General features: G+C 42.0%; 1 protein-coding gene across 7 annotated transcripts in view; it reads left to right on the top strand.

The window, feature by feature from the left end:
- SRGAP2 (SLIT-ROBO Rho GTPase activating protein 2) overlaps positions 1 to 14,274 on the top strand; it is a 198,845-nt gene that overhangs the window by 101,353 nt on the left and 83,218 nt on the right. For all 7 annotated transcript variants that reach the window (XM_081009025.1, XM_081009023.1, XM_081009024.1 and 4 more), the window contains one exon: positions 11,620 to 11,682. In XM_081009025.1, coding sequence (XP_080865151.1) covers positions 11,620 to 11,682 — 63 coding nt within the window. The remainder of the gene's footprint in view (positions 1 to 11,619; positions 11,683 to 14,274) is intronic.

Raw genomic sequence — 14,274 nt, 5'->3', positions numbered from 1 at the left:
TTTTTAGAAAGGGCAATGAGCATGACTTTTTTAAACCATAGGTCCATAGGATAACAATATGTACCCTTTCACCCTTGAGAGATCACTAGACAAGCGACAACTGACAAATATAGAATTAATCATTGAGAAGTAAGGCCAGCATTGGCACCATCAAAAATGGATAAGAGAAATAGCAAGCAGGTCACCTTGGATGCTAAGCTAACAATTATACCAGTCTCCATTGCAACCTGCTTCCAGAACTTGTGTACCCCCACCATATATGCCAATATGTGCCTTGTACCTTACAACCCCACCAGCATAATGGGGGACCAGATCTTACAATGTGAGCAAGTCTGACCCGGTTTAAAAACCAGTGGTGGACCATTTTCAAAGAATTCTCCCTAATGTTAGCAAGCATGGACCTCAAGCGACTCGCCAACCAGATCTTAAGCCATTGAGAATTTTTTAGTTTGCCTGTGGAGTCCATCACCTACACCAGTTTCAAAGTAGTAAATGGAGAGGACTGGGATTTACTCAAAAACGCAGGGTTTCGGTGACATATATCCCCTACTGATACAATACTAATTACTAAACATTTTGGTCAGAAAAGTTTGGGGCACTTTTGAGTGAATGAATGAATGAATGAATGAACTTTATTATGGTGACAGACCAGGATAGACTTTTGTCATTTGCCTGTCTTGATAATTCAGATTAAGAAAATGACTATTATAATAGATGGTGCTCTTCACAACAGGGACCACCTTTGTTCTGAAAAAGTATTGGAGAATATTGCTGAAAATCCTCAGTTGGGGGCTGTTGGATCTTTTTCTTTCTAAGTCTAGCAATTATAAGAGCAGAATGCTTTTCTTTGTCAGGCTTCAGGACTTGGTTTATTTACTTGGCAACGCATCTGGCCACCCAAGGATGGTGGTGTGAAACTTGGGGGCATGAGTTGAACTAGTGCGTGGAAACTCAAGCCATTTGAACGTCCTGATCATTCTGCTTGCTTTCTTGTTTGCTTACTCATGCAATAATACTTTGAGGCATAACTATTGAATAACACCAGCTGTTTCATAAATTGGTAAGAGGACTCTATATGAAGGCTGAGTTCAGGACTCATGTCAAATTAAGTACACTTTTTTAAAAGTAGCACTTGTCATAATGATGTTGTAGAATGAAATAATAATTTGTTGGGTTATTCAAAGAGGGAAGTGTAATGTAGAGAATTACCATGTAGTCCATTTCAATGTTGGTTACTTTCCAGGGTGTTCATTCTTTGTACATTTACTGGCAGACAAAAAAGTGCTCAAGTTTTCTCATTAATGATTAGCCTTTGTTGCCCAGTTGATAAGAGAACTTGTTTGGGTGCATTATGAAAGCAAAATAAGGCAAATAAATTAATGTATGTAAGTTAAAAAACTGACCATTTCTAGATTTCTTGTTCCTTTATCTAATTAGAACTAGCTTCTGTTAAATGCAGATTAATGAACACTATGGATTACCACTTTCATCTGTTGTGGGAATTCTTCTGAAACAAAGAATGTAGCCAGTTTCAAAGGCCTTTCTCCTGCTTGTTCTACAGGGAGGTGATCAATCAGAAAAATCATTTACAATTAGATTACATTTTGTTCCCCCACTGTTCCTTGTTAATGTTTCTGCCTTTTGTAATCTGAACTAAATTGTGTTAGGAAACCCTTAGTCAATTGACTGCTTTCTTTTTCATAACCTGATGCTTTGATATCAGAGTAAGGGGTTGGGTCATACACATCTTTTCATTGCTGTGCTGCAGATTAAATGTGGTCTGTTTGCCTAACCCTGGTTAGTAATCAGAAGCTTGTGGATTTCTTTCCTACCTTCTCTTTCCTTATGTTGGCATTTCCCCTCTTTCCACTTCTGGAACTAACTCCAATTAACTCTGCACTGGTGTTTAGTGCCAAATCACAATTTTCTACTGGGGCAATTTTCACAGCGTCATATAGTTGTCATGTAGGAGGCCACCATAAGGAAGGGTGAGGCTGTATAAGGAGACTTTCAGGTATCTGAGGGAGATTAGATTTGGAGCAGTGATGGCCATGGGCAGTAACGTATCTGGATATGAGGGCAGAGATTGGGACCAAAGCAGTGGGGAGCTTTAAGGCGTAAGGACTTTGTGCCAGTGCAGAAGTGGGTGGGAAATCAACGCAGGTGTTTGAGGAGAGGCATCACATGGACAGAATGATGAGAGGTGAACAATCTGAGCAGCAGAATTCTGGGCTAGAACTGGGTTTTGCTTTGTTTCAGCACCAGAGTTCCACACAAGCATCTCGAGATGGTTCCCAGTCAATTATATTTATAATTAACTGCCATTCAAGCAAAGGGGAAATTATAAGCTTTCTTAATCAGGTAAGATGGATGTGGGGAGACTTCTGGCCTTCCAGATGTTGTTGGACTCCAATTTACATAAGCAGAAATGGGGAACTTGTGGACCATGCAAAGAAGGAGTTATGGGTCAGAGAAGCATAGATATGTTGTGGGCATTGTTTTTATATATGTTTAATTGACATAATTCAATAAAAAAAAATCAGTGCATAGGTGACTACAGTTTATAAATACATGGTAGCGTTCTTGTAATACCAGGTAATGTGGCTTCCAGTGCGTGAATGTTCCAGAGCATTGAAATTAAGACATTATTTAAGAAGTTGAGTATCCTGTGGAGTGCATATTGCATGCCTCTGAACAAGAAACAGCTTATAACCAAATATTATGTCAAAGAGCATGTTTCAGCAGGCTTGGCAAACTTGCCACTCACAGCCCTGTTATGTGCTGCCCTCCCTCAGGGATCTGAATAAATTACTTTGAATGCAAACCATAGCTGGCATTGTGTTGCCTTTTCTGCTTTGTTTCTTATATTCCCTGTATAAAAGCCACACAAAGTAGGTGGATCATATCATTGCTGTGACTCAGATTTATATTACTTGACAGTGGGCATATATACCCGCCTTGTTGGAACAGAGGGAAAGCTAAAATGACCTCAAGTAAAGCCATTTTCTATGCTCTTGTCATCATTTGCTCCCCGCTGACCCCAATATTGGATGCATAACCAAAGCAACAACTACTGCATTACAATCAGTGCTGGCAGCTGGCACCCTGTGCCAGGCTGTGAGTGTCCTATTCTTCCTCTCACTTCTAGCAACATTAATCAGAAACTTCCAGCAACATTGGACCTTAGGTTTAAGCATGGTGTGCATTGATCGTCCCCATCTTTGGAAAGTACCCACCTTCTTTCTCCCCTATGAGTTTATAATAGAGTGCAGTATTTCTCCCCAGTCCCTTTCATTCCAGATTCTACTTGGTTCTGGACAGTTTCACAGTTCTCCACTTTCTTGCTTGAGATGGGACGGTGAAGCATTTCTGAAAAAGAGCTGTCAATTGTCTTTGTAGCGATATCAAAACAATGACACTCTCTGTCATTTTTTCAGAGGCTAAAACTTTGCCCCATCTTCAAAACAAAATAAAATAAAATAAAAGTTTTAAAAATATTCCTTCCAGCAGCACCTTAGAGACTAAGTTAGTTACTGATATGAGCTTTCGTGTGCATGCACACTTCTTCAGAAAATTTATTTATTTATTTGTTTTGTTTGTTTTGTTTTGTTTCGACTACGGCAGACCAACACGGCTACCTACCTGTGACTTTGCTCCATCTTGCATGTGTCAATATTCAGGTGCAACATTAGCTCCATTCAGGGGTGTAGGTCACGGGGAGGGGCGGCAATCTGTGCCCAGGCGCGGCGCAGCGATCTGCCCACAGGGTCAGCATGGCGATCTGCCCACAGGAGCGCTGCGGCGAGCTGCCCACGGAGTCTGCCTGGCAGATGCAAGCACTCCCAGGAGAGACGTGTGGCTCAGGTGTGCTGCAGGCCAGGCCCCATGGTAAGTGCTGCCCCCCGTGGTGTGCCATTTTGTCACCCCCCCTCAGGGATGACACCTGGGGCGGACCACATCCCCCCCTTCCTACGCCCCGGCTCCATTTGTTGCATTATGGAATCCTTTTATTTTGAACAACTAGAACCTGAAGCCAAGATTTTGCAGTGTATCCCCAGCACCAAAAGGAGACAACTGGAATACTGGTATTGTTCGGGTCTCTTGAGAGTGGGGAGATTCAGGAAGCAGAAAGACGAAAAGACACCTTTCTATGGCACCAGAGAGCTCAGGTTTGGGCTGACTGTCAGCCCCAAATCAAGGCAGTTTATTGCTTTATAGTGGTTCTGAGGAGAATCTGGAGAGTGCAAAATGTGTCTCTCTTCCATTATACGTGAAACATTCCTATGGGCAAGGAGGCAATCTTTTTTACCCTTATGCCATGCATAAAGATGCTTACTATGCAAATGTGTTGCCCTTCAGAAATTTAGGGACTCGAATTCCCATCAGCCACATCTATTATAGGGTGATGGGAGCTTGTATTCTGCAATGTGCTATCCCATACTTGCTGCCCTGGCTATAAGTTGTCAGCAGTTTAAGAAGGTCATTTCATTCTTTCAACCTTAGAACCCTGCTGGATCTTGCTCATACAGTGGACTTCCTTGCTAGGTTGTCCTCTTTCCCTGGAAAACAATTTAAAATCAGCATCATCATTTTACCGCATCTCTCTCTCTCTCTCTCTCTCTCTCTCTCTCTCTGTCCCAAGAAAAGAAAGCAGCAATAGGATTACATTTCTTTCCTCTATAGCAGCCTTTCTCAACCTGTGGGTCCCCAGACGTTGTTGAATTACATCTCCCATCACCCCTAGCTAGCAAGGCCAGAGCTCAGGGATGATGGGAGTTGTAGTCCAACAACATCTGGGGACCCACAGGTTGAGAACCACTGCTCTATAGGATCAACTGCCATCAATAGTCCTGGAAGCTCGTAGATCCTTGTCATGGGATTGGGTGGATCTATTTAACCCCCAGATTAGGGTGGCAACTGTGGAAACAGAATGCTGAACTAGATAAGGCTTTGTTCTGATCCAACTGAGTTCATCTTATGATATAGTTATGAGTTGAGGCCACCTGAGTTGACTATTAAAGGGAATGATAAAGTTTATGACCCTTAGCCAGGCAGATACATACTGCCATCAAGTGCAAGTGAGCTTTCTTTAAAAATTGCCACTGTTAATGGCAGTTTCCAGCGAGGAGGGAATGCTTCTGGACTTCTAAGATGTATTTCCAAAGCTGTAACTGAAATATATAAACCTCGAAAATTGGATTTCATCTTAAAAATCATGATACAGCTTTAATTTTAAATGCATGAATAGTGCTGATTCAATAACCTTTGAATGCATTAAATACTTAAGCTGGCTAAAATCTTCTTTGCTTTATGTTGAAGTAAATTGAGTCAGAGTTCCTTGTTTAGAAAAGTTTAAATTATGACTTCCACACTGAGTGCCGTGTGTGTGTGCTTATGAAGGCTAAGAAAGCAAGTTGGAATTTGGCTACCCTCTTCAATCCCCCCTCCCATTTTATATTCCTAACCATTTATTCCTTTAATCTTTCATTTTATACTCATGAAAAGTAGAAAGATTCACATTGGCTTTGGCCTGATGTTTGCATCTAAGTAAACTCAGTTATAAAAAGGCTGATAGAGGAATTAAGATGTTAAGAAAGACTCAAGTGCTAAAGCTGCACATTTGGCAGGTTTTCTTCTGGGTAACATTTGGCATGGAATGCAGATACAGATGCAATTAGACAATTATGGCTGTCTAGATAGAAGCAAATATAAACTTGGAAGTTCTACTTAAAACAATCATGAAAACAATAATTCTAATTGACAGATCTTTTGGTTCAAAATTCCCTACGGTCTTAGTGGAACTTCAGCTTTGCAAGAAATTAAACATAAATATACAACACAGTAAGAGATTGTTTTATTGCTTGAAGTTTTCATCCCCTCCAATGAAAATGTAGACAAAACCTTGGTATAGCAATAGGTCAGGATTCTGATAAGAGAAGGAGGAAAGTGAACTTTTATTTTGGATAAATATTTATGTCCTGGCTTTCCATAAGTCATGCTCAAGATTCTTAACAATAACAAAACCATAAAATTAATTATCTTAATTATTAAGATCATGTCAGAATCTATCGCATTGAAAAATAAAAACCAATAAACAGAATGTGTTAAAATTTGGAACAGTGCCTTCAAAGTATTTGTTTAACAAGGGTAACAGACACAAATGTCTGAAACTGCCTCTTAAAGGCTAAAAGTGTGTGTGTGTGTGTGTGTGTGTGTGTGTGTGATAGAGAGGGGAATCCTTTTCATAGCAAGCAGTAAATTTTCCACTTAGAGGACTAAGATGAATCTTGTTAGCTCAGACTAAATGCCCATCTATGTCAACCTGTGTCAATTTAATGCCCTTCACATGTTTTGGACTAAAACGTCCAGTGGCCATTTACCTCTAAATGAAAAATATATCGTTTGCTTTAAGACTGGATTCATTCACATGGGCACAGAGGCTGGTGAGGCTGTTTTGCTCTAGCATCCTATTTCATAGCGGCTAAACAAATACCTTTGGGAAGCAGATTTTGATGGCTGCTCATAGCTGTTAATGATGGCTGTCCTCCATGAATTATCGAAACCGTTTTTTTAGCCCACCTAAGCTAGTGACCATCACCACATCTTATAGCAGTGAATTCCATAAATTAATTGCATTCTATGAAGAACTGCTTCCTGGATCTGCTGCTAATAAATGTCATTACAGTGGTATCTCGGGTTACAGATGCTTCAGGTTACAAAGTCCGCTAACCCAGAAATAGTACCTCGGGTTAAGAACTTTGCTTCAGGATGAGAACAGAAACCACGCAGCATGGTGTGGTGGCAGCGGGAGGCCCCATTAGCTAAAGTGGTACCTCAGGTTAAGAACAGTTTCAAGGTTAAGAACAGACCTCCAGAACGAATTAAGTTCTTAACCCGAGGTACCACTGTTGATGACTTGGAGTTCTAGAATTATGAGAGCATGGGAAATTTGTCACTATCCATTTTCTCCACACCATGTAACTGTTACAAACATCTATCATCTTTCCTCTACCCTTAAGTGTATTTTTTCTAATCAAAAAGGTCTTTAAACTGGAAGGTACTCCCAGCACCTTGTTAAGAATATGAGAAGAATCTGCTAGATCAGCCCAGTGACCTATCTGGTTCAGCATCATGCTCTCATACTTACAAACCAGATGTCTTTGGGAAGCCTGCAAGCAAGACTCAAGTGCAAGAGCACTTGGTTACCGCAACTGGCATTCAGAAGCTTACCGTTTTGTTCCTAATGATCCGCAACATAGAATTTGCCCCTTTCACAGCCGCTGCACACTGGGTCAACATCTTCATCTTCACTATGACCCCATGAGCATGTATGTGAAGTTAAGATTTATTTATTTTTTGCCCCAACATGCAAAAAAACACATGTTGAATTGTATTTGCAATTTTATGGCCCATTCACACAGTTTGGAGAGATCCTTTTGGAGCATTTTGCAATCCTTTTTTGTTTTAATGACCCTGAGCAACTTAGTATCATCAGCAAACTTGGCCACTTCGCTGCTCACATCGTGGCTGCCGACTTCTGCTTTTACGTTATAGTTTCTTAGTTGGGACCACCAAAACATTATGCAATATTACACATGTGGCCTCACTGTCAGTTTTTATGAAGTCATGATTCTTGTTGGTTTTATATAATAATCCCTGGCATGGAATTCACCTTTTTCATAGCTGTCACATACTGAATTAACAATTTCGTCAAACCATCTGCTAGAGGCCCAGGATCATTTCCCTAGCTAGATAGTTTCCTGGTAAGCTGTTGAGAGCATTCTTCTTTAAAATAAAATGGACTACATTTGCTTGTGATGGAGTTTTGTTTCGCCTCCCCTCCCCCAAATTTCTTCTCCATTGTACAGTATAGGATTGTAGGGAAGAAACAGCTTTTGGGGGAGTGGGAACAGGGGTGAGAGTCATACCAGGTTTCACATGATAAATAATTGTCTCTTTGTCCTCCTGGTCAGGTTTTTAGTCGGGGAATTTCCCCCTGACATGCCCAGTTTCCTTCTCTGTCATGCTTTCAGGCAGCTAATTACATTTTTTTAAAGGGTGTAATGTAGGGCACTCTAGATCAGAGCGCCACTGTTCCAGCTTCCTTTACGCACCATAGTAAACTTGGGTGAGCGTTACAAGACTACGATTGTTAACTGGGCCTCTGCTTTGGGTTTCCAAAGGCCCCTTTCATTTTAAACAGTATAGAGTTTCACTTGGCTTATGAAGTACAATACCAGTCTCCATAGGGAGCCATGGCTGAAGCAGTAAGTCACAATCATTTCAACAGCCTGTTCAAATAAACAAGGATGCTGTTTGATACATCCCTTCTTAGAACAGTTGCTGGGAAGAAAGGAAACATCTGCCTGGATATAATTGTCATTTTATTGGTTTTATTCTCTCCCCATTGTGATGTTTTGAGCCATGCGATTGCATAATTGTGCAACTATTATATTCTGTTGTGCAATAAATGTAAAGAGACTTCTCTTGATCCCTGGCACTACTACTTTTCTGTTTAGAAAGTGAAAATACTATTTTAGGATGTTAAACAGCTGTGGAAGGAAAGGAAAGGACAATGCGTTGGCCAGCAGTAGAAGTAGTAAGCAAGTCTGTGATTATAGTTTTCTGTTCAGAAGCCAGTCACCCCATCCCCAATGAGGTGACTATTATTTATACTCACCTTAATGATATATCTTCCATGGTTCAACAGCTGCAAATCAACAGGTCCTTAGTGTGTTGAATTCATAATTCTTTTTTCTTTAACAATTCGTACAGTGAGGACTAATACAAATACCCACCTTAACGAGATTACAGATTGCCACCCTACTGTGGGAAAGATAGTGGGAGGAATGGAATGCAGGCTCTGAAAGACAAGGATTTGCTGTCTTTGCAGCAACTGAGAATTAAAAAGCAAATGGCTGGATAGATTGAAGACGGTGAGGGCCAATGCAATGATGAGATGCTCACTGGTATTGTTTGTGGAAGCAGTTTATGCTTCTTTGCTTAGCTCTTGTAAACTATTTGACAAGTATGGCACATCTCTTTCAATATGGGTATATTGTTGTTTAAGACCACCCCCTGACCCAAAAAACCCTGACGGTTGCCATGTGCCAATTTTAAATGAATAAATACATAGTTTAAAATAAAGAGCGAATGGATGCAGCTACAGCCCAGTTTGACAGTCCAGTTTGACAGTCCATCACATTTGCTTGTGGCTTTCCTTTATTTGTTTCTGGTGCTAATAAATCCTACTAAAGCGAGCAAATTCATGAGTCATATTGTATGGGGTTTAACTTGGTGGCTCAGTTACCCAAGTGCCTCCTATTCTGGAGTATAGTATGTCAATACAGATACAAGTGCCTTGTGGTTCTTTTCTGTTTAAAAATAGATAAGTGTATTGTCAGTGGAGGAAAATCTCACATCTGGGCCCTTGGCACATGCTGAGACTTGACTGTGTGTGGATGTGAAGTGCCTTGGGTGTGGTTTCTTTTGTCTTCTCTCTTGGCACTGAGTGTGGATTCTAAAATAAGAGTAAATGTAGTTTGCACAGGTTGTGACAAAACAAAACTTCCTTTTTCGGGTTTGGTGGTCATATTCATTGGAACTTATCACTAAGCATATGGACATAAGAAAAGCCCTGCTGGATCAGACCAAAGGCTCAACAAGTCTAGCATCCTGTTATCATAGGTTGTGCAAGCGGGACCTTAGCACAACAGCTCTCAAGCTGCAGAAAAGCCATTATTTAACACAGCTTTCCCCTTGCTCCAAATGTCAAAGAATGATTTAGATAAAAACAAAGGGAAATGTACCGTATTTTTCACTCTATTGGACGCACCGGACCACAGGACGCACCTAGTTTTTAGAGGGGGAAATCAAGGGGAAAAATATTATTCCCCCCCCAGCCCCAAAGAGCAAGGGACAGGCTGCGTGCAGCCTGTCCGCTTCTCCCAGAGCTTCTCGGGGCTGCGGGGGAAGCCTGGGTTCCCCCCCCCCAAGCCCCAAAGAGCAAAGAAGCCAAGACAGCGAGCGGGATCCATAGCCACTCAACCTCTCCAGCCAGGAGCTAAACCTCTCCAGCGCAGCTAAAGAAGAAGACAAGGCAGCGAGCGCGATCCATCCCGCTCACTGCCTTGGCTTCCTCTTTAGCCTTAAGCAGCATCTTTAGCCTTGCGCAACGGGATGGATCGTGCCCGCTGTCCACCGGGGCTGGACTAGATGACTCCTGGGGTTCCCTTCCAAACCTGCAATTCTATGACCTTGGAAGGTGTTGGGGGTCTCCACCACAAGAGGCTTTTAAGCAGCAGTTGGGGAACCATCTGCCTGGCGTTCTTTAGCTGTAATTCCTACATTGTGAGGGGGCTGGGCTAGATGATCCTCGGGTGGCCCTCCCAACTCTATACAGTCCTACACGTCTAGCGGCAGGAGATCCACAGCCACTTCACACAATGCCCACTCCCAATTTTCATTGGAGAGACATGTGGCTTCAGTGTCTAGGTAGATACCCCCCTACCTGCCACTCTCCCCCCACCCCACTTAAGCCGAGGGAATTCCTGCCCAGAGAAGCTCCCAGGTGAGGCAAGGGTTAAGATCTACCTCTGGTAAATGGCTTTCCCTTTTCTCTTCTTCTTCTTCTGTGCAATTTCCTTCTTTTGTGTTTTGTTTAATCTGTTTTTATTGTATACTAAAATAAAAGCTGCAAAGTTTCCTTTTTTATAATATCCCCCCCAAAAAACTAAAACGTTAATCTAGATAAAAACACTGATCCAGAGGAAAAGAAGGGGGTGGAGAAAGGACGAAAAAAGAAAAAGAGGTAGAGATAGAGAGATTTTTTTAAAGTTGGCTTCTTTAGCCTTGCTCAGCCTCCCGCGGCTGGAGAGATTGCGCAAGGCTTTTCTAGAGGAGGGAGAAGGGACTGACTGACCGCGTCAGTCCCTTCTCCCTCCTGGGGAAAAGCCCGCAAGAGCCACACGAAGCTTGTGTGTGGCTCTTGGGGGCTTTTCCTGCCTGCCTCCCCCCCTGCATTCGCTCCATAGGACGCACAGACTTTTCCCCTTAGTTTTTAAGACGGAAAAACTGCGTCCTATGGTGCGAAAAATACGGTACTTTCCAGCCTCCCACCTTGGCACACCATTCTTCCTCCTCTCCCAGAACTGAAACACACCTTTGAAATAAGGCCTGAAATCTTTTAATGGCCAGGCTCTCCATCTTATCTGACTGTACTGATCCCACAATTCCAATTTGTTGGCAGCTTATGTGGATTCCGCTTTCAAAAAAAGAAAAGAGAAGAAGAAAGCATTGGATGCTAGCATTGCCATGTGCTACCTCTGACAGCAGCCAGAGTTTCCTTTGCAGAGATGAATGCTTGCTTCGACCACACACTACCAGCATTTGGCTGGCTTTGTGTGCAGCCTATTGCATTTTATTAAAATAGGTTGTTTAATTTGAATATAATTGGAGCTAAGCTGAGTGTTTATTGGATTTGCCAGTGTGAATAATGACGATCAATTGTGTCTGAATTATTGTGAACATCATGGCATGTTTGCAGCAGCCGCCACCACCTTGCCCCTGTTTTCCTCTCTTTTCTTCCAGTTAACCTTTTCTGGTTCTTTTGTATTCCAGAGCAAAGAAGTGGGGCAGCAGCTACAGGAAGACTTGATGAAGGTCCTGAATGAGCTCTACACGGTAAATCAAGTTGCTTTCTTGGCTCCTTTTCAGGAAGTAGGAAAGAAATGTTTGACTTTACCCTGCCTGCTGCAACAGCAGCAATCAAGCATTGGAAGTGATAAATGGCTGCAGTCTGTACTGAAGTGGTGTGTTATTTGCTAGTTGGTTATGTACTGTAAATTTCTTTTTTTCCTTTTTGTTCCATTTTTATCCTCTGCCTGCATCTCTATTGCTTTTCCTCATGTTGTATGATTGCGTTCCACATCAGGCTGTGAATACTAGTGGAGACTTGGGGTGCACCATTGAGACTGTGCACAGTATAATAACTGCAGCTCTGAGATCAGCTTTGGCTGCAAGCATGCCACATACAATTGGCTCCATTCATTCCACGTGCAGGAATGCACTATGCACTAACTTCGTCATGCAGTAATTTTTCCACAATGATGATTTATAGTAGATGCTTGCATATCACTTACTGCTTTAAGTCTGCATTCTTAGAAGGCAGGGTGGCAGCAGGTTTTAGATTTCTTAAATATATTGAGGCAGTAATGTTTATTACAACTCAACATTAGCTGTAGTTTTGTACCTGGACCCCAGGGTGGATAAAACTAGAGAGTCTGCAAAGACACAGCCTTGCTGTCACTTCAGTGCATATGAGTCTTCAGAAATGTTATCCAAATGTATCTTAATAATAAAATAGATTAGTATAAGCCCAGAGAAATGCCAGATATATTATCTCTATACTATAGATCGATGGTAAAGTAAGGTTACCAGACATCCCCGTTTCCCGGGGACAGTCCCCGGATTTACAAATCAGTCCCCATACAAAATCCACTGAAGTTGAAAAGTGTCCCCGGATTCATTGAAAAAAATCTGGTAACCTTATGGTAAAGTTCACACAGTTATTGTACATGGGGGGGGGGAATCTTTCCCAAACCAGCACCTTGCAATGTGGACTCTGTACATATGTATCTGGTAATTTTTCGTTTTCTTAATTTAATTGAATTTTTGCACTAATTTTAGCCTACACCTATGTGATCCACAAATCCACTACAGTGGTACCTCGGGTTGCATATGCTTCAGCTTACATACGCTTCAGGTTACAGACTCTGCTAACCTAGAAATAATACCTCAGGTTAAGAACTTTGCTTCAGGATGAGAACAGAAATTGCGCGGTGGCGGCAGCGGCGCAGCGACAATGGGAGGCCCCATTAACTAAAGTGGTGCTTCAAGTTAAGAACAGTTTCAGGTTAAGAACAGACCTCCGGAACGAATTAAGTACATAACCAGAGGTACCACTGTATTCAAAAAGACCACCAAAGGTTATTCCCTTCATTATCATTGCTACCATGGGCCTCCTTTGGAAGGGCAAGATATAAATTTAATGAGCCAATCAAATCAATATATAAGCAGAACTGATAACTCAACCACTAGTGAAAATCTTACAAAGAAAGCTTGTCTGCTACCATAAGTATGTTTTTGATTTTGGAGTACTCCATACATTCTGGCACTGGTGAAGGGGAGTTAATGCAGTCTATAATAAATCAATGTCTTGCACCAGGAGAGCCGCCTTATTTGGTATTGTGTTAGCACAGGCATAGGCAAACTCGGCCCTCCAGATGTTTTGGGACTACAATTCCCATCATCCTTGACCACAGGTCCTGTTAGCTAGGGATCATGGGAGTTGTAGTCACAAAATATCTGGAGGGCCGAGTTTGCCTATGCCTGTGTTAACATCTAGTGTTGGGCCAGAGAGACATGTCAGTGATTCTTCTGGTGTTCGTTTTTTATTTGTTGTTACCTTCTGATTTAGAGCCCTGCTGTTTTCATAGATGAAAGGTGGTCTTGATTTTTTTTATTAAAAAACCCCAACCTTTCTTTAGTAAATAAATTAATAGAACCTGACGATTTCTGGTGGCTCCTGATGCTTTTCCAGTGCAGTCTGGTGTGCTGCACATGTGCAGGGAAACTCCTGTTCCTGCTTACATACAGCTCCTTAACTTGAAGCTGCTAGTAGATCTGCAGCTGCTGAAAAGCAACAGAGAGCTACGTCAGGGAGCAGAAGCCTGCAACACACATCAGTGCCTGCCCTGTCCTTTCATTTACTCTGCAGCACAATCACTGGGTCAGACAGCATCAACTGCATTATCGGGGGTTCATTTGTCTCCACGTCAACTAGTGTCACACATGCTATCATTTTTCAGCAATTTCTGTTGGTTACTTAGGCTCGGGTGGCGAGAAGGTAGATGGGGATGTACCGATGTAGAGTGATTTATAGCAGATTGGCAAGGTTTCAGTCTACCGATGGTTTCACGGTAGCAGCAACAGAAAGGTTCCCCCAACCCCCACTGGTGAGATCAAGAAAGTCAGCAGCGGGGAGAGATGCAGATTTTTGTTTCACTGTGAGGTTTGTTCTTGTACTGAAAACAAATTCCTATGCTGGGTATGTGCCCAAAAGCATCATTTTGCTTAATTCTAAGAGAAAAATCCCCCCCCCCTTTACTATTTTGTATCTGGCTCTGATTGGTGCCTCTCAGGGCTCTAGTAAACAAAACATAGATGTTGCAAGCCAGAAGTCTGTGCATCCCTGAATTGTTTATTTCCTTACGT

The sequence above is a fragment of the Podarcis pityusensis genome (assembly GCF_964106645.2).
Source record: "Podarcis pityusensis genome assembly, chromosome: 6".
Classification (NCBI taxonomy): domain Eukaryota; kingdom Metazoa; phylum Chordata; class Lepidosauria; order Squamata; family Lacertidae; genus Podarcis; species Podarcis pityusensis.
This window is presented reverse-complemented; position numbering and strand designations above follow the sequence as displayed.